General features: G+C 53.4%; 3 protein-coding genes across 3 annotated transcripts; all 3 read right to left on the reverse strand.

Annotated features, from left to right (window-relative positions):
* Positions 1-1,404: 1,404 nt before the first annotated feature.
* On the reverse strand, positions 1,405-9,074 carry LOC135301991 (inositol 1,4,5-trisphosphate receptor-interacting protein-like 1). Its single transcript, XM_064422572.1, has 5 exons — positions 8,983-9,074; positions 7,602-7,878; positions 4,906-5,093; positions 3,556-4,818; positions 1,405-1,945 (listed from the first exon to the last, which is right to left on the reverse strand). The coding sequence occupies exons 1-5, from the start codon at positions 9,072-9,074 to the stop codon at positions 1,405-1,407; spliced, it is 2,361 nt and encodes a 786-aa protein (XP_064278642.1).
* Positions 9,075-9,427: 353 nt separating this feature from the next.
* On the reverse strand, positions 9,428-11,023 carry LOC135301992 (inositol 1,4,5-trisphosphate receptor-interacting protein-like 1). The gene has a single exon (XM_064422573.1). The coding sequence runs from the start codon at positions 11,021-11,023 to the stop codon at positions 9,428-9,430; it is 1,596 nt and encodes a 531-aa protein (XP_064278643.1).
* Positions 11,024-15,360: 4,337 nt separating this feature from the next.
* LOC135301993 (inositol 1,4,5-trisphosphate receptor-interacting protein-like 1) lies at positions 15,361-20,940 on the reverse strand. The gene is made up of 4 exons (XM_064422575.1): positions 20,849-20,940; positions 19,468-19,744; positions 16,772-16,959; positions 15,361-16,684 (listed from the first exon to the last, which is right to left on the reverse strand). The coding sequence occupies exons 1-4, from the start codon at positions 20,938-20,940 to the stop codon at positions 15,361-15,363; spliced, it is 1,881 nt and encodes a 626-aa protein (XP_064278645.1).
* Positions 20,941-20,948: the final 8 nt, after the last annotated feature.

Consider the following 20,948-nt stretch of genomic DNA (forward strand, 5'->3'; position numbering starts at 1 on the left):
CCCGTGGCACAACTTGAGGGCATTTCCTCTGCTCACATTGTTTGTTCCCTGGGCAGATAGAATGGCCCACACTCAGTTACAACCTGCCTTCATCTGCACCGTGCCAGGCCATTGGGCTGTGAAAGCAGCTGCTGGCCAAGGAGAGAAGGGTGGTTCATTTGCACTGCACTTCCCACCATCCAATGGGACAAAATGGGTTCTGGATGGGCAGAAGAGCTTCACATTGCCCATCAGGGTTTCCCTGTGAGGACAAGCTTTATGCCAAACACATCAGCCAAGGGAATTCATCCCTATCAAGGCAGAAGATAAAAGCAGATTTTTCCTTGTAGAAAATGGGAAGGTTTGGGGTGAAAGTCAGTGCTGGAATGACATGGGATGTCCATGTGGATTTTGCTATCCTGCAAGGCCACCCTGTGAAGAGGGGATGGATCTCGGCAGCCATCCAGCTTTGGCCACAGCTTTCTGCCCTTGTGTCTCTGGAGCCTTGGAGGGGAAGGCTGCGCGGCTGGCGGTGCCTTTCAGCAGCTCTCCTGCTACCAGCCCTGGCTGCCCCAAGGCTCTTTGGACTCAGCACAGGTGCTGGAGCAGGAAGAAATGATCACCGGGCTTTGGAGACCCCAGAGACAAGTATGGATGATGAGAGTGCAGAGAAGACAGAATCAGCAGTGCACAGCTTCTTCTCTCAGCCATCAATCACAGAAAATTCCAACGTTACTGTTTGGGTTGGGGGTCTTTTTTGTGTTTGTTTGGAGCTTTTTCCTCCACGGGAAAACCTGAGGCATTTGCCATATTGTACACCTGGACTGGAGAGGTCCACGCTCAGTGCTGCCTAGATGGAAGTCAGAATTGTGCCTTTGTCTCTCCCTTTCCCCTGTTAAGATGTGTCAGTGGGAGGGATTGGTGGGTAGCAGCGTTTCTCTTTTCTCACCTTGTGCTCAGGAGCTGGGAGAGCCGCCCAGCCCCCTCCCCTGTCCCAGCTTGACCCTAGGAGGGTTCTGCAGTAGGGTAAGGTGGCATGGTGCCAGTCTTTAAGCTGCCAGCACTGGTGCTAGCCAAGGTGGAAGACTCATCGCTATGGCTTTGAGTTGGCTCACAGCTGCCAGCATCATGGCTGTGTCCCACTCCACATTGGTCCTGCTATCAAGTCGGAGGGCACGAGCATGACTGTGCTAAGTCCATCTGGAAACCATGACTCCATGTGCCACCTCCACACATTGCTGCAGTGCCTCAAGCAATGACAATTCTAGCAATTCCATGGTCAGCTGTTGCCAGTGCTTGACAACTCTTTCAGAGGAGACATTTTATCTTAATACCCAATCTAAACCTCTCCTGGCAGAACTTGAGGCACTTTCCTCTTGTCTTCTCCCCTTGTTTCCTGTGAGCAGAGGGTGACCGGCACCAGCCCTACGCTCCTGTCTGGGAGCTGCAGAGAGTGAGCAGGTTCCTGTCGGATGCTGCCTGTGACTGCAGCCGTGTGTGCCCCACTCTCAGTGTGGCCAGCACTGGCGGCCCTGCTGCCCTGCTCCCCGAGCCCTGTTCCCGGGCACAGCCGTTCCCTGGCCGGGCACGGCCCCATGAGCTGCTCCCTGCTGCGGCCTGGGCTGGCCCCAGAGCAGGGTCCCCCTGCGGGTGGCCCCGGGCCGGCCGCGTGTCCCCAGCGGGCTGTGCCTGGGCAGCTGCCTCAGCCGTGAGGGCCGCAGAGCTGCGGGAGCCCACGGCTCTCTGCCGGCCGCCCTGCAGAGCTCCCAGCTGCAGCTGGCAGGGCCCGAGCGCCCGCCCTGCGCCCTGCCGCAGGCACGGACAGGCCAGGCCCCGCTTGCTGCCCTCATGGCGGCACTCCTGGCCCCAGCGCTCTCCAGGGCCTTCTCCAGGGGCACCTTCCTGCGGCCTTTGAGTCCCTGCCCGGGAGCCAGCAGAGACCTGCAGAGGGGCTGTTGGCAAGGGCCTGCAGGCACAGCGCCAGGGCCAGCGGCTTCCCAGTGCCACAGGAAGGGCGGCCTTAGGCTGAAGATGGGCAAGGAATTCTGGCCTCAGAGGCTGCTTGGGGCTGGCCCACGCTGCCCACAGAAGCTGTGGCTGCCCCATCCCTGGCAGTGTTCCAGGCCAGCTTGGATGGGCCTTGCAGCAACGTGGCCTGGCGGAAGGTGTCCTTGCCCTTGGCAGCCGGGCTGGAACAAGACAACCTCTAAGGGGCCCTTCCAAGCCAAACGTTTCTGGGATTCTGTGATCAGAGGGGCTAGGTGCTGCTCAGCTCAATTTCTGTTTCGAACCAATTCAGCACTCTCAGTTTGATTTCAAGTGGTCTGTTCATGAGCCCAGAATGCACAGTGTGTGGCATTGAATACTACTATGGGCCTGGCTGAGATCAATAAAACCTTGTACACTCTGGATTCTGCAAAATTGCATTTTATTGAAAAAAGGGGAAATAATTTCCCAGTTTGCCACTCATAAATGCCCTATATCTAGAACATTATTATGGGTCCCAACACACAGAGATACTAGATATGGCTTTACATGTATATAAAAATGATATCATATATGTAATATACTCTAGGCATGTGTTATATAATAGATGTTATACAGTTATGTTCCAGTATAATTTATACACCATATATATATGCTCTGTTTATTATATATGTTATAAATATATCTATTTTATGGAAAGGCTTCCAGACATAAATGTACTTGGAGCAACAATATGTTCCAAAAGAGATAGTGACACGAAACACATGCTCTACTCATACTATTTAAACGTAATTACACATTCAACTCTTTAAAGTAATGTTTTACCCTCACATCATAACTACAGATTTCATATATTTTATATTATTTCTATCAGAATAGTGCTTTGTTTTACGGTAATTTACTAACATATATAATTTATAAAAATTATAGTCTATAATAGGAATACACTACATATATATATATCTGCGAAATAAAAATCTAGATTCCACTGTATGCAAAAATTCAGGTCGGCTCCAATCCTTGTGGTCCCATGCTGATGTCAAGCTGTCCATTCCAGGGAGAAGGAGAGGCTCCATCCACTGACTGATCCTGGGCCAGCAGTGCCGATTTTTCCTCTTGGTTCTTCTTGCCCCGTTGTTTTTCTCTTTCTCTGTCCCACATTCCCACTTCTGTCATGCTTGAAATTTTGCCCCTTTTCAAAGGCCGGGAAAAGCTGCATGTTGCAGGTGGGCTTTGGAGAGGTTGGCCCTGCTTGTACGGCACGTGTTCTCTTTGTGTGCTTTTTCAGCAATGGGAGAGTTCCTAGGCAAGCAGGGCTCAGTGCGGTCGGGGCGCTTTGTTGGCAAATGAAAAGATGCAAGGAGGTAGAAGACAGCCGCCCGTGGCCCTGCACCTGCTGAGGCGGCAGGAGAGGCAGTGGGACCTTTGCCAAAGCTTTGCAGGCATCCTCTTCTCCTGAAAGCACCAAATGGGGACTGCAAGGTGGTTCTCTGCTGGCAGCTGCGAGCAGCACAAGCACAGCTCTGTGCTCAGAGCCATAACTCTTCCCCTTCATCCGGTAAATCCTCAGCAAGAAGGATTCTTCTGAACCACTTGTAGAGAATGTGGTACTCATAGAGCGCATGGGCGTGGGCAGCCGGTTGCTGGGCCAGGTGCTGGAGGAGATTGTATGGCTCAGCTCTTTGGACATCTGCGGGTAAGTTGATGTCCTGAGGAAGCCTCTGGTTGCCCACAATGAAGTGGTGGAGGCATTTTGCTCGCAGACATAAGTGCAGGCTGTTGATGATATCCAGCAGTCGTACCACGAGATCTCTCCTGCGCCACTCTGAGACGGGTGTGATGTTGAGCAGGTGCATGACAATGGTCTTCATGGTGTAGGTGGAAAAGCTGAAGCCCAGAGGAAGACGGGTGAAGAACTGCAGGCATTTGAGGTGCAGGCTGTCAGGGGGGGCCTGCCTGGCAATGTGCTTGAAGAACTCAACCTCTGCCACAGCGTAGGACTCGGGCCAGGTTGTGCTTGCTGTGTAGGCCTCTCTAGGCTGGCTGCACACAAAGATGGCTGAGTCACCTCTCCGCACGCCGAAGAACAGCTCAATCCTGAAGCTTTCCTGCCCGTAGGACACCTTGAATTGGCAGGAGCGTGTGGAGGGCATCAGCCTTAAATGCCAGTTGTGTGACTGAGGCAGAGCTGGCCAGACTGCTCTCACCAGCTGGTAAAACCAGCGGGCAGTTTTCTGCACGTCGAGGTAGGAGCCGGTGCACAGGGTGTCTAGGAGGCTGGGATCCTGATTGCTGCTCAGCTCCTCCTCGGGGTGGTGCAGGAAGCACAGCATGTCCTCAGCCTGCTGCTCCCTGCTGCAGGTGCACTCCAGCTGCACGCGGACACGGAAGTTCCTGACGTGCCTCTGCTCTTCACTGTCCAGCTCCAGGTGGAAGCTGTGGCCCCGGGGAGGAGTCATGGGGATGAGCACGCTGTAGACGACATCCTGCTCACGGGGACTCCAGCCTTCAAAGGCACTGCCCACCCCGATGGCTCGTTGCAGGACCGGGTAGAAACTGTTGGCCAAAACATGGCCAAAGTACATGGTATAATTATCCATGAGGTCAGTTATCCACTCACAGCCTCTCTGCAGGTCCTGTACAGGCCACTGGATGCGCTCCATTACAACTTCTCCAAGGAAATCATCAAAATCATCCTCTTCTTCTTCTTGGACTTCATTTGCAGCATCGTTGTTGTTTTCTGCAACTGCAGCCTCATTGACATCTTCATTGCCAACGTTGTCTTCGTCGTTAGCCGCAACATTGCCCGCTTCCTCTTCATCTGCCCCACGGTTGTCTTGTTCATCCTCCTCTCTGCTCAGGCTGTTTTTCCACCCAATCAACCAGAGGACCAAGAGAAGGGCCAGGAGCACAGCAACAGCTAAAAGCTGCAAGAGCTGCACCTGCTTCAGCTGCTCCTGGGTGAGCTGTTCCACCTCCTGCTCCAGATGAATCCTCTCCCATTCCAGATGCTTTGCACGCTCTTCCATGCGCAGACGTGTTTCCTCATCCAAAGCGTCAGCCACGTGCTGTGGGTACTGGATGAGGCTTTTCAAGAGCATGAAAAGGAATACCATGGGCTCCATGGTCTGCAGGAGGAAGGAGAGAAGGCCGTAAGTGGGGCGGGGAGGGAGGATCCTCAGGGATGCGGGCGCAGGAAGGACAGGGCCCCACACAGCCAGCATGCAGGCAGCAAGGCCTGTCTCCCTGCCCCAGCAGCTCCAGCTCCAGCCCTGTGGCCTGCCCAAGGTTCTCCTAGGCGGGGCTGTCCCTGCACGCAGAGGGAGAAGCCAACCCCAGGTGCAGTGTTTCTGCCCCAGCCCTTGTTCCCAGCACAGCCTCCCCACCACGTGTGCACTCACCGCTTGCCAAAGCAATGCAAAGCCAGCGTGAGCTGCTGGGGCCTTTCTTTGCTGCCGGCATTGTGACACGTGCCCTGTGATGTCACACGTGTCACAGCACGTCACAAGCCAGCCAACCACACCCTCTGTCTCCTGAGCCGACTCGTGGCTCAGGCACTCAGAGTGGCCCTGCTTAGAGCTGCCCTTGACTGAAGCTTTTCCAAAGCACTCCCATTGTTGTCTCTTTTGCAATGATTTTCATCTGCCCTTCCTTGGAAATCTGATAGATATCCCTGTTGGAATGCAGCCTTGAGGATCATTGAGTCTGAGCTTTGACTCCTCACTGGTTGAGCTACACTTAAATCTGGAAGCGAGTGTGGTTGAAAAAGTCTCTCACGATCACACAGTGCAACTGCAAACTTCACACTGCCCACTGCTCCAATCGGCCAGCTCCCCAGATGCCACTTCCACATGACGTTCAAACCTTTCTGAGGGTGCTGACTCAGCCATTTCCCCAGGCAATCTGTTCCCAAGCTTGACATCCTTGTTGTTGAAGGAATATTTCCTGGAGAAATCCAAACTAAGCCTCCCGTGGCACAACTTGAGGGCATTTCCTCTGCTCACATTGTTTGTTCCCTGGGCAGATAGAATGGCCCACACTCAGTTACAACCTGCCTTCATCTGCACCGTGCCAGGCCATTGGGCTGTGAAAGCAGCTGCTGGACAAGGAGAGAAGGGTGGTTCATTTGCACTGCACTTCCCACCATCCAATGGGACAAAATGGGTTCTGGATGGGCAGAAGAGCTTCACATTGCCCATCAGGGTTTCCCTGTGAGGACAAGCTTTATGCCAAACACATCAGCCAAGGGAATTCATCCCTATCAAGGCAGAAGATAAAAGCAGATTTTTCCTTGTAGAAAATGGGAAGGTTTGGGGTGAAAGTCAGTGCTGGAATGACATGGGATGTCCATGTGGATTTTGCTATCCTGCAAGGCCACCCTGTGAAGAGGGGATGGATCTCGGCAGCCATCCAGCTTTGGCCACAGCTTTCTGCCCTTGTGTCTCTGGAGCCTTGGAGGGGAAGGCTGCGCGGCTGGCGGTGCCTTTCAGCAGCTCTCCTGCTACCAGCCCTGGCTGCCCCAAGGCTCTTTGGACTCAGCACAGGTGCTGGAGCAGGAAGAAATGATCACCGGGCTTTGGAGACCCCAGAGACAAGTATGGATGATGAGAGTGCAGAGAAGACAGAATCAGCAGTGCACAGCTTCTTCTCTCAGCCATCAATCACAGAAAATTCCAACGTTACTGTTTGGGTTGGGGGTCTTTTTTGTGTTTGTTTGGAGCTTTTTCCTCCACGGGAAAACCTGAGGCATTTGCCATATTGTACACCTGGACTGGAGAGGTCCACGCTCAGTGCTGCCTAGATGGAAGTCAGAATTGTGCCTTTGTCTCTCCCTTTCCCCTGTTAAGATGTGTCAGTGGGAGGGATTGGTGGGTAGCAGCGTTTCTCTTTTCTCACCTTGTGCTCAGGAGCTGGGAGAGCCGCCCAGCCCCCTCCCCTGTCCCAGCTTGACCCTAGGAGGGTTCTGCAGTAGGGTAAGGTGGCATGGTGCCAGTCTTTAAGCTGCCAGCACTGGTGCTAGCCAAGGTGGAAGACTCATCGCTATGGCTTTGAGTTGGCTCACAGCTGCCAGCATCATGGCTGTGTCCCACTCCACATTGGTCCTGCTATCAAGTCGGAGGGCACGAGCATGACTGTGCTAAGTCCATCTGGAAACCATGACTCCATGTGCCACTTCCACACATTGCTGCAGTGCCTCAAGCAATGACAATTCTAGCAATTCCATGGTCAGCTGTTGCCAGTGCTTGACAACTCTTTCAGAGGAGACATTTTATCTTAATACCCAATCTAAACCTCTCCTGGCAGAACTTGAGGCACTTTCCTCTTGTCTTCTCCCCTTGTTTCCTGTGAGCAGAGGGTGACCGGCACCAGCCCTACGCTCCTGTCTGGGAGCTGCAGAGAGTGAGCAGGTTCCTGTCGGATGCTGCCTGTGACTGCAGCCGTGTGTGCCCCACTCTCAGTGTGGCCAGCACTGGCGGCCCTGCTGCCCTGCTCCCCGAGCCCTGTTCCCGGGCACAGCCGTTCCCTGGCCGGGCACGGCCCCATGAGCTGCTCCCTGCTGCGGCCTGGGCTGGCCCCAGAGCAGGGTCCCCCTGCGGGTGGCCCCGGGCCGGCCGCGTGTCCCCAGCGGGCTGTGCCTGGGCAGCTGCCTCAGCCGTGAGGGCCGCAGAGCTGCGGGAGCCCACGGCTCTCTGCCGGCCGCCCTGCAGAGCTCCCAGCTGCAGCTGGCAGGGCCCGAGCGCCCGCCCTGCGCCCTGCCGCAGGCACGGACAGGCCAGGCCCCGCTTGCTGCCCTCATGGCGGCACTCCTGGCCCCAGCGCTCTCCAGGGCCTTCTCCAGGGGCACCTTCCTGCGGCCTTTGAGTCCCTGCCCGGGAGCCAGCAGAGACCTGCAGAGGGGCTGTTGGCAAGGGCCTGCAGGCACAGCGCCAGGGCCAGCGGCTTCCCAGTGCCACAGGAAGGGCGGCCTTAGGCTGAAGATGGGCAAGGAATTCTGGCCTCAGAGGCTGCTTGGGGCTGGCCCACGCTGCCCACAGAAGCTGTGGCTGCCCCATCCCTGGCAGTGTTCCAGGCCAGCTTGGATGGGCCTTGCAGCAACGTGGCCTGGCGGAAGGTGTCCTTGCCCTTGGCAGCCGGGCTGGAACAAGACAACCTCTAAGGGGCCCTTCCAAGCCAAACGTTTCTGGGATTCTGTGATCAGAGGGGCTAGGTGCTGCTCAGCTCAATTTCTGTTTCGAACCAATTCAGCACTCTCAGTTTGATTTCAAGTGGTCTGTTCATGAGCCCAGAATGCACAGTGTGTGGCATTGAATACTACTATGGGCCTGGCTGAGATCAATAAAACCTTGTACACTCTGGATTCTGCAAAATTGCATTTTATTGAAAAAAGGGGAAATAATTTCCCAGTTTGCCACTCATAAATGCCCTATATCTAGAACATTATTATGGGTCCCAACACACAGAGATACTAGATATGGCTTTACATGTATATAAAAATGATATCATATATGTAATATACTCTAGGCATGTGTTATATAATAGATGTTATACAGTTATGTTCCAGTATAATTTATACACCATATATATATGCTCTGTTTATTATATATGTTATAAATATATCTATTTTATGGAAAGGCCTCCAGACATAAATGTACTTGGAGCAACAATATGTTCCAAAAGAGATAGTGACACGAAACACATGCTCTACTCATACTATTTAAACGTAATTACACATTCAACTCTTTAAAGTAATGTTTTACCCTCACATCATAACTACAGATTTCATATATTTTATATTATTTCTATCAGAATAGTGCTTTGTTTTACGGTAATTTACTAACATATATAATTTATAAAAATTATAGTCTATAATAGGAATACACTACATATATATATATCTGCGAAATAAAAATCTAGATTCCACTGTATGCAAAAATTCAGGTCGGCTCCAATCCTTGTGGTCCCATGCTGATGTCAAGCTGTCCATTCCAGGGAGAAGGAGAGGCTCCATCCACTGACTGATCCTGGGCCAGCAGTGCCGATTTTTCCTCTTGGTTCTTCTTGCCCCGTTGTTTTTCTCTTTCTTGGTCCCACATTCCCACTTCTGTCATGCTTGAAATTTTGCCCCTTTTCAAAGGCCGGGAAAAGCTGCATGTTGCAGGTGGGCTTTGGAGAGGTTGGCCCTGCTTGTACGGCACGTGTTCTCTTTGTGTGCTTTTTCAGCAATGGGAGAGTTCCTAGGCAAGCAGGGCTCAGTGCGGTCGGGGCGCTTTGTTGGCAAATGAAAAGATGCAAGGAGGTAGAAGACAGCCGCCCGTGGCCCTGCACCTGCTGAGGCGGCAGGAGAGGCAGTGGGACCTTTGCCAAAGCTTTGCAGGCATCCTCTTCTCCTGAAAGCACCAAATGGGGACTGCAAGGTGGTTCTCTGCTGGCAGCTGCGAGCAGCACAAGCACAGCTCTGTGCTCAGAGCCATAACTCTTCCCCTTCATCCGGTAAATCCTCAGCAAGAAGGATTCTTCTGAACCACTTGTAGAGAATGTGGTACTCATAGAGAGCATGGGCGTGGGCAGCCGGTTGCTGGGCCAGGTGCTGGAGGAGATTGTATGGCTCAGCTCTTTGGACATCTGCGGGTAAGTTGATGTCCTGAGGAAGCCTCTGGTTGCCCACAATGAAGTGGTGGAGGCATTTTGCTCGCAGACATAAGTGCAGGCTGTTGATGATATCCAGCAGTCGTACCACGAGATCTCTCCTGCGCCACTCTGAGACGGGTGTGATGTTGAGCAGGTGCATGACAATGGTCTTCATGGTGTAGGTGGAAAAGCTGAAGCCCAGAGGAAGACGGGTGAAGAACTGCAGGCATTTGAGGTGCAGGCTGTCAGGGGGGGCCTGCCTGGCAATGTGCTTGAAGAACTCAACCTCTGCCACAGCGTAGGACTCGGGCCAGGTTGTGCTTGCTGTGTAGGCCTCTCTAGGCTGGCTGCACACAAAGATGGCTGAGTCACCTCTCCGCACGCCGAAGAACAGCTCAATCCTGAAGCTTTCCTGCCCGTAGGACACCTTGAATTGGCAGGAGCGTGTGGAGGGCATCAGCCTTAAATGCCAGTTGTGTGACTGAGGCAGAGCTGGCCAGACTGCTCTCACCAGCTGGTAAAACCAGCGGGCAGTTTTCTGCACGTCGAGGTAGGAGCCGGTGCACAGGGTGTCTAGGAGGCTGGGATCCTGATTGCTGCTCAGCTCCTCCTCGGGGTGGTGCAGGAAGCACAGCATGTCCTCAGCCTGCTGCTCCCTGCTGCAGGTGCACTCCAGCTGCACGCGGACACGGAAGTTCCTGACGTGCCTCTGCTCTTCACTGTCCAGCTCCAGGTGGAAGCTGTGGCCCCGGGGAGGAGTCATGGGGATGAGCACGCTGTAGACGACATCCTGCTCACGGGGACTCCAGCCTTCAAAGGCACTGCCCACCCCGATGGCTCGTTGCAGGACCGGGTAGAAACTGTTGGCCAAAACATGGCCAAAGTACATGGTATAATTATCCATGAGGTCAGTTATCCACTCACAGCCTCTCTGCAGGTCCTGTACAGGCCACTGGATGCGCTCCATTACAACTTCTCCAAGGAAATCATCAAAATCATCCTCTTCTTCTTCTTGGACTTCATTTGCAGCATCGTTGTTGTTTTCTGCAACTGCAGCCTCATTGACATCTTCATTGCCAACGTTGTCTTCGTCGTTAGCCGCAACATTGCGCGCTTCCTCTTCATCTGCCCCACGGTTGTCTTGTTCATCCTCCTCTCTGCTCAGGCTGTTTTTCCACCCAATCAACCAGAGGACCAAGAGAAGGGCCAGGAGCACAGCAACAGCTAAAAGCTGCAAGAGCTGCACCTGCTTCAGCTGCTCCTGGGTGAGCTGTTCCACCTCCTGCTCCAGATGAATCCTCTCCCATTCCAGATGCTTTGCACGCTCTTCCATGCGCAGACGTGTTTCCTCATCCAAAGCGTCAGCCACGTGCTGTGGGTACTGGATGAGGCTTTTCAAGAGCATGAAAAGGAATACCATGGGCTCCATGGTCTGCAGGAGGAAGGAGAGAAGGCCGTAAGTGGGGCGGGGAGGGAGGATCCTCAGGGATGCGGGCGCAGGAAGGACAGGGCCCCACACAGCCAGCATGCAGGCAGCAAGGCCTGTCTCCCTGCCCCAGCAGCTCCAGCTCCAGCCCTGTGGCCTGCCCAAGGTTCTCCTAGGCGGGGCTGTCCCTGCACGCAGAGGGAGAAGCCAACCCCAGGTGCAGTGTTTCTGCCCCAGCCCTTGTTCCCAGCACAGCCTCCCCACCACGTGTGCACTCACCGCTTGCCAAAGCAATGCAAAGCCAGCGTGAGCTGCTGGGGCCTTTCTTTGCTGCCGGCATTGTGACACGTGCCCTGTGATGTCACACGTGTCACAGCACGTCACAAGCCAGCCAACCACACCCTCTGTCTCCTGAGCCGACTCGTGGCTCAGGCACTCAGAGTGGCCCTGCTTAGAGCTGCCCTTGACTGAAGCTTTTCCAAAGCACTCCCATTGTTGTCTCTTTTGCAATGATTTTCATCTGCCCTTCCTTGGAAATCTGATAGATATCCCTGTTGGAATGCAGCCTTGAGGATCATTGAGTCTGAGCTTTGACTCCTCACTGGTTGAGCTACACTTAAATCTGGAAGCGAGTGTGGTTGAAAAAGTCTCTCACGATCACACAGTGCAACTGCAAACTTCACACTGCCCACTGCTCCAATCGGCCAGCTCCCCAGATGCCACTTCCACATGACGTTCAAACCTTTCTGAGGGTGCTGACTCAGCCATTTCCCCAGGCAATCTGTTCCCAAGCTTGACATCCTTGTTGTTGAAGGAATATTTCCTGGAGAAATCCAAACTAAGCCTCCCGTGGCACAACTTGAGGGCATTTCCTCTGCTCACATTGTTTGTTCCCTGGGCAGATAGAATGGCCCACACTCAGTTACAACCTGCCTTCATCTGCACCGTGCCAGGCCATTGGGCTGTGAAAGCAGCTGCTGGCCAAGGAGAGAAGGGTGGTTCATTTGCACTGCACTTCCCACCATCCAATGGGACAAAATGGGTTCTGGATGGGCAGAAGAGCTTCACATTGCCCATCAGGGTTTCCCTGTGAGGACAAGCTTTATGCCAAACACATCAGCCAAGGGAATTCATCCCTATCAAGGCAGAAGATAAAAGCAGATTTTTCCTTGTAGAAAATGGGAAGGTTTGGGGTGAAAGTCAGTGCTGGAATGACATGGGATGTCCATGTGGATTTTGCTATCCTGCAAGGCCACCCTGTGAAGAGGGGATGGATCTCGGCAGCCATCCAGCTTTGGCCACAGCTTTCTGCCCTTGTGTCTCTGGAGCCTTGGAGGGGAAGGCTGCGCGGCTGGCGGTGCCTTTCAGCAGCTCTCCTGCTACCAGCCCTGGCTGCCCCAAGGCTCTTTGGACTCAGCACAGGTGCTGGAGCAGGAAGAAATGATCACCGGGCTTTGGAGACCCCAGAGACAAGTATGGATGATGAGAGTGCAGAGAAGACAGAATCAGCAGTGCACAGCTTCTTCTCTCAGCCATCAATCACAGAAAATTCCAACGTTACTGTTTGGGTTGGGGGTCTTTTTTGTGTTTGTTTGGAGCTTTTTCCTCCACGGGAAAACCTGAGGCATTTGCCATATTGTACACCTGGACTGGAGAGGTCCACGCTCAGTGCTGCCTAGATGGAAGTCAGAATTGTGCCTTTGTCTCTCCCTTTCCCCTGTTAAGATGTGTCAGTGGGAGGGATTGGTGGGTAGCAGCGTTTCTCTTTTCTCACCTTGTGCTCAGGAGCTGGGAGAGCCGCCCAGCCCCCTCCCCTGTCCCAGCTTGACCCTAGGAGGGTTCTGCAGTAGGGTAAGGTGGCATGGTGCCAGTCTTTAAGCTGCCAGCACTGGTGCTAGCCAAGGTGGAAGACTCATCGCTATGGCTTTGAGTTGGCTCACAGCTGCCAGCATCATGGCTGTGTCCCACTCCACATTGGTCCTGCTATCAAGTCGGAGGGCACGAGCATGACTGTGCTAAGTCCATCTGGAAACCATGACTCCATGTGCCACCTCCACACATTGCTGCAGTGCCTCAAGCAATGACAATTCTAGCAATTCCATGGTCAGCTGTTGCCAGTGCTTGACAACTCTTTCAGAGGAGACATTTTATCTTAATACCCAATCTAAACCTCTCCTGGCAGAACTTGAGGCACTTTCCTCTTGTCTTCTCCCCTTGTTTCCTGTGAGCAGAGGGTGACCGGCACCAGCCCTACGCTCCTGTCTGGGAGCTGCAGAGAGTGAGCAGGTTCCTGTCGGATGCTGCCTGTGACTGCAGCCGTGTGTGCCCCACTCTCAGTGTGGCCAGCACTGGCGGCCCTGCTGCCCTGCTCCCCGAGCCCTGTTCCCGGGCACAGCCGTTCCCTGGCCGGGCACGGCCCCATGAGCTGCTCCCTGCTGCGGCCTGGGCTGGCCCCAGAGCAGGGTCCCCCTGCGGGTGGCCCCGGGCCGGCCGCGTGTCCCCAGCGGGCTGTGCCTGGGCAGCTGCCTCAGCCGTGAGGGCCGCAGAGCTGCGGGAGCCCAAGGCTCTCTGCCGGCCGCCCTGCAGAGCTCCCAGCTGCAGCTGGCAGGGCCCGAGCGCCCGCCCTGCGCCCTGCCGCAGGCACGGACAGGCCAGGCCCCGCTTGCTGCCCTCATGGCGGCACTCCTGGCCCCAGCGCTCTCCAGGGCCTTCTCCAGGGGCACCTTCCTGCGGCCTTTGAGTCCCTGCCCGGGAGCCAGCAGAGACCTGCAGAGGGGCTGTTGGCAAGGGCCTGCAGGCACAGCGCCAGGGCCAGCGGCTTCCCAGTGCCACAGGAAGGGCGGCCTTAGGCTGAAGATGGGCAAGGAATTCTGGCCTCAGAGGCTGCTTGGGGCTGGCCCACGCTGCCCACAGAAGCTGTGGCTGCCCCATCCCTGGCAGTGTTCCAGGCCAGCTTGGATGGGCCTTGCAGCAACGTGGCCTGGCGGAAGGTGTCCTTGCCCTTGGCAGCCGGGCTGGAACAAGACAACCTCTAAGGGGCCCTTCCAAGCCAAACGTTTCTGGGATTCTGTGATCAGAGGGGCTAGGTGCTGCTCAGCTCAATTTCTGTTTCGAACCAATTCAGCACTCTCAGTTTGATTTCAAGTGGTCTGTTCATGAGCCCAGAATGCACAGTGTGTGGCATTGAATACTACTATGGGCCTGGCTGAGATCAATAAAACCTTGTACACTCTGGATTCTGCAAAATTGCATTTTATTGAAAAAAGGGGAAATAATTTCCCAGTTTGCCACTCATAAATGCCCTATATCTAGAACATTATTATGGGTCCCAACACACAGAGATACTAGATATGGCTTTACATGTATATAAAAATGATATCATATATGTAATATACTCTAGGCATGTGTTATATAATAGATGTTATACAGTTATGTTCCAGTATAATTTATACACCATATATATATGCTCTGTTTATTATATATGTTATAAATATATCTATTTTATGGAAAGGCTTCCAGACATAAATGTACTTGGAGCAACAATATGTTCCAAAAGAGATAGTGACACGAAACACATGCTCTACTCATACTATTTAAACGTAATTACACATTCAACTCTTTAAAGTAATGTTTTACCCTCACATCATAACTACAGATTTCATATATTTTATATTATTTCTATCAGAATAGTGCTTTGTTTTACGGTAATTTACTAACATATATAATTTATAAAAATTATAGTCTATAATAGGAATACACTACATATATATATATCTGCGAAATAAAAATCTAGATTCCACTGTATGCAAAAATTCAGGTCGGCTCCAATCCTTGTGGTCCCATGCTGATGTCAAGCTGTCCATTCCAGGGAGAAGGAGAGGCTCCATCCACTGACTGATCCTGGGCCAGCAGTGCCGATTTTTCCTCTTGGTTCTTCTTGCCCCGTTGTTTTTCTCTTTCTTGGTCCCACATTCCCACTTCTGTCATGCTTGAAATTTTGCCCCTTTTCAAAGGCCGGGAAAAGCTGCATGTTGCAGGTGGGCTTTGGAGAGGTTGGCCCTGCTTGTACGGCACGTGTTCTCTTTGTGTGCTTTTTCAGCAATGGGAGAGTTCCTAGGCAAGCAGGGCTCAGTGCGGTCGGGGCGCTTTGTTGGCAAATGAAAAGATGCAAGGAGGTAGAAGACAGCCGCCCGTGGCCCTGCACCTGCTGAGGCGGCAGGAGAGGCAGTGGGACCTTTGCCAAAGCTTTGCAGGCATCCTCTTCTCCTGAAAGCACCAAATGGGGACTGCAAGGTGGTTCTCTGCTGGCAGCTGCGAGCAGCACAAGCACAGCTCTGTGCTCAGAGCCATAACTCTTCCCCTTCATCCGGTAAATCCTCAGCAAGAAGGATTCTTCTGAACCACTTGTAGAGAATGTGGTACTCATAGAGAGCATGGGCGTGGGCAGCCGGTTGCTGGGCCAGGTGCTGGAGGAGATTGTATGGCTCAGCTCTTTGGACATCTGCGGGTAAGTTGATGTCCTGAGGAAGCCTCTGGTTGCCCACAATGAAGTGGTGGAGGCATTTTGCTCGCAGACATAAGTGCAGGCTGTTGATGATATCCAGCAGTCGTACCACGAGATCTCTCCTGCGCCACTCTGAGACGGGTGTGATGTTGAGCAGGTGCATGACAATGGTCTTCATGGTGTAGGTGGAAAAGCTGAAGCCCAGAGGAAGACGGGTGAAGAACTGCAGGCATTTGAGGTGCAGGCTGTCAGGGGGGGCCTGCCTGGCAATGTGCTTGAAGAACTCAACCTCTGCCACAGCGTAGGACTCGGGCCAGGTTGTGCTTGCTGTGTAGGCCTCTCTAGGCTGGCTGCACACAAAGATGGCTGAGTCACCTCTCCGCACGCCGAAGAACAGCTCAATCCTGAAGCTTTCCTGCCCGTAGGACACCTTGAATTGGCAGGAGCGTGTGGAGGGCATCAGCCTTAAATGCCAGTTGTGTGACTGAGGCAGAGCTGGCCAGACTGCTCTCACCAGCTGGTAAAACCAGCGGGCAGTTTTCTGCACGTCGAGGTAGGAGCCGGTGCACAGGGTGTCTAGGAGGCTGGGATCCTGATTGCTGCTCAGCTCCTCCTCGGGGTGGTGCAGGAAGCACAGCATGTCCTCAGCCTGCTGCTCCCTGCTGCAGGTGCACTCCAGCTGCACGCGGACACGGAAGTTCCTGACGTGCCTCTGCTCTTCACTGTCCAGCTCCAGGTGGAAGCTGTGGCCCCGGGGAGGAGTCATGGGGATGAGCACGCTGTAGACGACATCCTGCTCACGGGGACTCCAGCCTTCAAAGGCACTGCCCACCCCGATGGCTCGTTGCAGGACCGGGTAGAAACTGTTGGCCAAAACATGGCCAAAGTACATGGTATAATTATCCATGAGGTCAGTTATCCACTCACAGCCTCTCTGCAGGTCCTGTACAGGCCACTGGATGCGCTCCATTACAACTTCTCCAAGGAAATCATCAAAATCATCCTCTTCTTCTTCTTGGACTTCATTTGCAGCATCGTTGTTGTTTTCTGCAACTGCAGCCTCATTGACATCTTCATTGCCAACGTTGTCTTCGTCGTTAGCCGCAACATTGCCCGCTTCCTCTTCATCTGCCCCACGGTTGTCTTGTTCATCCTCCTCTCTGCTCAGGCTGTTTTTCCACCCAATCAACCAGAGGACCAAGAGAAGGGCCAGGAGCACAGCAACAGCTAAAAGCTGCAAGAGCTGCACCTGCTTCAGCTGCTCCTGGGTGAGCTGTTCCACCTCCTGCTCCAGATGAATCCTCTCCCATTCCAGATGCTTTGCACGCTCTTCCATGCGCAGACGTGTTTCCTCATCCAAAGCGTCAGCCACGTGCTGTGGGTACTGGATGAGGCTTTTCAAGAGCATGAAAAGGAATACCATGGGCTCCATGGTCTGCAGGAGGAAGGAGAGAAGGCCGTAAGTGGGGCGGGGAGGGAGGATCCTCAGGGATGCGGGCGCAGGAAGGACAGGGCCCCACACAGCCAGCATGCAGGCAGCAAGGCCTGTCTCCCTGCCCCAGCAGCTCCAGCTCCAGCCCTGTGGCCTGCCCAAGGTTCTCCTAGGCGGGGCTGTCCCTGCACGCAGAGGGAGAAGCCAACCCCAGGTGCAGTGTTTCTGCCCCAGCCCTTGTTCCCAGCACAGCCTCCCCACCACGTGTGCACTCACCGCTTGCCAAAGCAATGCAAAGCCAGCGTGAGCTGCTGGGGCCTTTCTTTGCTGCCGGCATTGTGACACGTGCCCTGTGATGTCACACGTGTCACAGCACGTCACAAGCCAGCCAACCACACCCTCTGTCTCCTGAGCCGACTCGTGGCTCAGGCACTCAGAGTGGCCCTGCTTAGAGCTGCCCTTGACTGAAGCTTTTCCAAAGCACTCCCATTGTTGTCTCTTTTGCAATGATTTTCATCTGCCCTTCCTTGGAAATCTGATAGATATCCCTGTTGGAATGCAGCCTTGAGGATCATTGAGTCTGAGCTTTGACTCCTCACTGGTTGAGCTACACTTAAATCTGGAAGCGAGTGTGGTTGAAAAAGTCTCTCACGATCACACAGTGCAACTGCAAACTTCACACTGCCCACTGCTCCAATCGGCCAGCTCCCCAGATGCCACTTCCACATGACGTTCAAACCTTTCTGAGGGTGCTGACTCAGCCATTTCCCCAGGCAATCTGTTCCCAAGCTTGACATCCTTGTTGTTGAAGGAATATTTCCTGGAGAAATCCAAACTAAGCCTCCCGTGGCACAACTTGAGGGCATTTCCTCTGCTCACATTGTTTGTTCCCTGGGCAGATAGAATGGCCCACACTCAGTTACAACCTGCCTTCATCTGCACCGTGCCAGGCCATTGGGCTGTGAAAGCAGCTGCTGGACAAGGAGAGAAGGGTGGTTCATTTGCACTGCACTTCCCACCATCCAATGGAACAAAATGGGTTCTGGATGGGCAGAAGAGCTTCACATTGCCCATCAGGGTTTCCCTGTGAGGACAAGCTTTATGCCAAACACATCAGCCAAGGGAATTCATCCCTATCAAGGCAGAAGAGAAAAGCAGATTTTTCCTTGTAGAAAATGGGAAGGTTTGGGGTGAAAGTCAGTGCTGGAATGACATGGGATGTCCATGTGGATTTTGCTATCCTGCAAGGCCACCCTGTGAAGAGGGGATGGATCTCGGCAGCCATCCAGCTTTGGCCACAGCTTTCTGCCCTTGTGTCTCTGGAGCCTTGGAGGGGAAGGCTGCGCGGCTGGCGGTGCCTTTCAGCAGCTCTCCTGCTACCAGCCCTGGCTGCCCCAAGGCTCTTTGGACTCAGCACAGGTGCTGGAGCAGGAAGAAATGATCACCGGGCTTTGGAGACCCCAGAGACAAGTATGGATGATGAGAGTGCAGAGAAGACAGAATCAGCAGTGCACAGCTTCTTCTCTCAGCCATCAATCACAGAAAATTCCAACGTTACTGTTTGGGTTGGGGGTCTTTTTTGTGTTTGTTTGGAGCTTTTTCCTCCACGGGAAAACCTGAGGCATTTGCCATATTGTACACCTGGACTGGAGAGGTCCACGCTCAGTGCTGCCTAGATGGAAGTCAGAATTGTGCCTTTGTCTCTCCCTTTCCCCTGTTAAGATGTGTCAGTGGGAGGGATTGGTGGGTAGCAGCGTTTCTCTTTTCTCACCTTGTGCTCAGGAGCTGGGAGAGCCGCCCAGCCCCCTCCCCTGTCCCAGCTTGACCCTAGGAGGGTTCTGCAGTAGGGTAAGGTGGCATGGTGCCAGTCTTTAAGCTGCCAGCACTGGTGCTAGCCAAGGTGGAAGACTCATCGCTATGGCTTTGAGTTGGCTCACAGCTGCCAGCATCATGGCTGTGTCCCACTCCACATTGGTCCTGCTATCAAGTCGGAGGGCACGAGCATGACTGTGCTAAGTCCATCTGGAAACCATGACTCCATGTGCCACCTCCACACATTGCTGCAGTGCCTCAAGCAATGACAATTCTAGCAATTCCATGGTCAGCTGTTGCCAGTGCTTGACAACTCTTTCAGAGGAGACATTTTATCTTAATACCCAATCTAAACCTCTCCTGGCAGAACTTGAGGCACTTTCCTCTTGTCTTCTCCCCTTGTTTCCTGTGAGCAGAGGGTGACCGGCACCAGCCCTACGCTCCTGTCTGGGAGCTGCAGAGAGTGAGCAGGTTCCTGTCGGATGCTGCCTGTGACTGCAGCCGTGTGTGCCCCACTCTCAGTGTGGCCAGCACTGGCGGCCCTGCTGCCCTGCTCCCCGAGCCCTGTTCCCGGGCACAGCCGTTCCCTGGCCGGGCACGGCCCCATGAGCTGCTCCCTGCTGCGGCCTGGGCTGGCCCCAGAGCAGGGTCCCCCTGCGGGTGGCCCCGGGCCGGCCGCGTGTCCCCAGCGGGCTGTGCCTGGGCAGCTGCCTCAGCCGTGAGGGCCGCAGAGCTGCGGGAGCCCACGGCTCTCTGCCGGCCGCCCTGCAGAGCTCCCAGCTGCAGCTGGCAGGGCCCGAGCGCCCGCCCTGCGCCCTGCCGCAGGCACGGACAGGCCAGGCCCCGCTTGCTGCCCTCATGGCGGCACTCCTGGCCCCAGCGCTCTCCAGGGCCTTCTCCAGGGGCACCTTCCTGCGGCCTTTGAGTCCCTGCCCGGGAGCCAGCAGAGACCTGCAGAGGGGCTGTTGGCAAGGGCCTGCAGGCACAGCGCCAGGGCCAGCGGCTTCCCAGTGCCACAGGAAGGGCGGCCTTAGGCTGAAGATGGGCAAGGAATTCTGGCCTCAGAGGCTGCTTGGGGCTGGCCCACGCTGCCCACAGAAGCTGTGGCTGCCCCATCCCTGGCAGTGTTCCAGGCCAGCTTGGATGGGCCTTGCAGCAACGTGGCCTGGCGGAAGGTGTCCTTGCCCTTGGCAGCCGGGCTGGAACAAGACAACCTCTAAGGGGCCCTTCCAAGCCAAACGTTTCTGGGATTCTGTGATCAGAGGGGCTAGGTGCTGCTCAGCTCAATTTCTGTTTCGAACCAATTCAGCACTCTCAGTTTGATTTCAAGTGGTCTGTTCATGAGCCCAGAATGCACAGTGTGTGGCATTGAATACTACTATGGGCCTGGCTGAGATCAATAAAACCTTGTACACTCTGGATTCTGCAAAATTGCATTTTATTGAAAAAAGGGGAAATAATTTCCCAGTTTGCCACTCATAAATGCCCTATATCTAGAACATTATTATGGGTCCCAACACACAGAGATACTAGATATGGCTTTACATGTATATAAAAATGATATCATATATGTAATATACTCTAGGCATGTGTTATATAATAGATGTTATACAGTTATGTTCCAGTATAATTTATACACCATATATATATGCTCTGTTTATTATATATGTTATAAATATATCTATTTTATGGAAAGGCTTCCAGACATAAATGTACTTGGAGCAACAATATGTTCTAAAAGAGATAGTGACACGAAACACATGCTCTACTCATACTATTTAAACGTAATTACACATTCAACTCTTTAAAGTAATGTTTTACCCTCACATCATAACTACAGATTTCATATATTTTATATTATTTCTATCAGAATAGTGCTTTGTTTTACGGTAATTTACTAACATATATAATTTATAAAAATTATAGTCTATAATAGGAATACACTACATATATATATATCTGCGAAATAAAAATCTAGATTCCACTGTATGCAAAAATTCAGGTCGGCTCCAATCCTTGTGGTCCCATGCTGATGTCAAGCTGTCCATTCCAGGGAGAAGGAGAGGCTCCATCCACTGACTGATCCTGGGCCAGCAGTGCCGATTTTTCCTCTTGGTTCTTCTTGCCCCGTTGTTTTTCTCTTTCTCTGTCCCACATTCCCACTTCTGTCATGCTTGAAA

This window comes from Passer domesticus, chromosome 6 (assembly GCF_036417665.1).
Source record: "Passer domesticus isolate bPasDom1 chromosome 6, bPasDom1.hap1, whole genome shotgun sequence".
Classification (NCBI taxonomy): Eukaryota; Metazoa; Chordata; class Aves; order Passeriformes; family Passeridae; genus Passer; species Passer domesticus.

What these genes read in the sequence shown, in the direction of transcription:
- LOC135301991 (XM_064422572.1), bottom strand. Translation starts at nt 9,074, where the DNA reads ATGACAGAAGTGGGAATGTGGGACCAAGAAAGAGAAAAACAACGGGGC. An exon ending in CGGCTGAGGCAGCTGCCCAG is followed by an intron (nt 5,094 to 7,601) that starts GCACAGCCCGCT and finishes TTCCTCCTGCAG; the next exon opens with ACCATGGAGCCCATGGTATT. An exon ending in CAGGAGCAGCTGAAGCAGGT is followed by an intron (nt 4,819 to 4,905) that starts GCAGCTCTTGCA and finishes CAGCCTGAGCAG; the next exon opens with AGAGGAGGATGAACAAGACA.
- LOC135301992 (XM_064422573.1), bottom strand. Translation starts at nt 11,023, where the DNA reads ATGGAGCCCATGGTATTCCTTTTCATGCTCTTGAAAAGCCTCATCCAG.
- LOC135301993 (XM_064422575.1), bottom strand. Translation starts at nt 20,940, where the DNA reads ATGACAGAAGTGGGAATGTGGGACAGAGAAAGAGAAAAACAACGGGGC. An exon ending in GCACTGCTGGCCCAGGATCA is followed by an intron (nt 19,745 to 20,848) that starts GTCAGTGGATGG and finishes CTGTGCCTGCAG; the next exon opens with GCCCTTGCCAACAGCCCCTC. An exon ending in CGGCTGAGGCAGCTGCCCAG is followed by an intron (nt 16,960 to 19,467) that starts GCACAGCCCGCT and finishes TTCCTCCTGCAG; the next exon opens with ACCATGGAGCCCATGGTATT.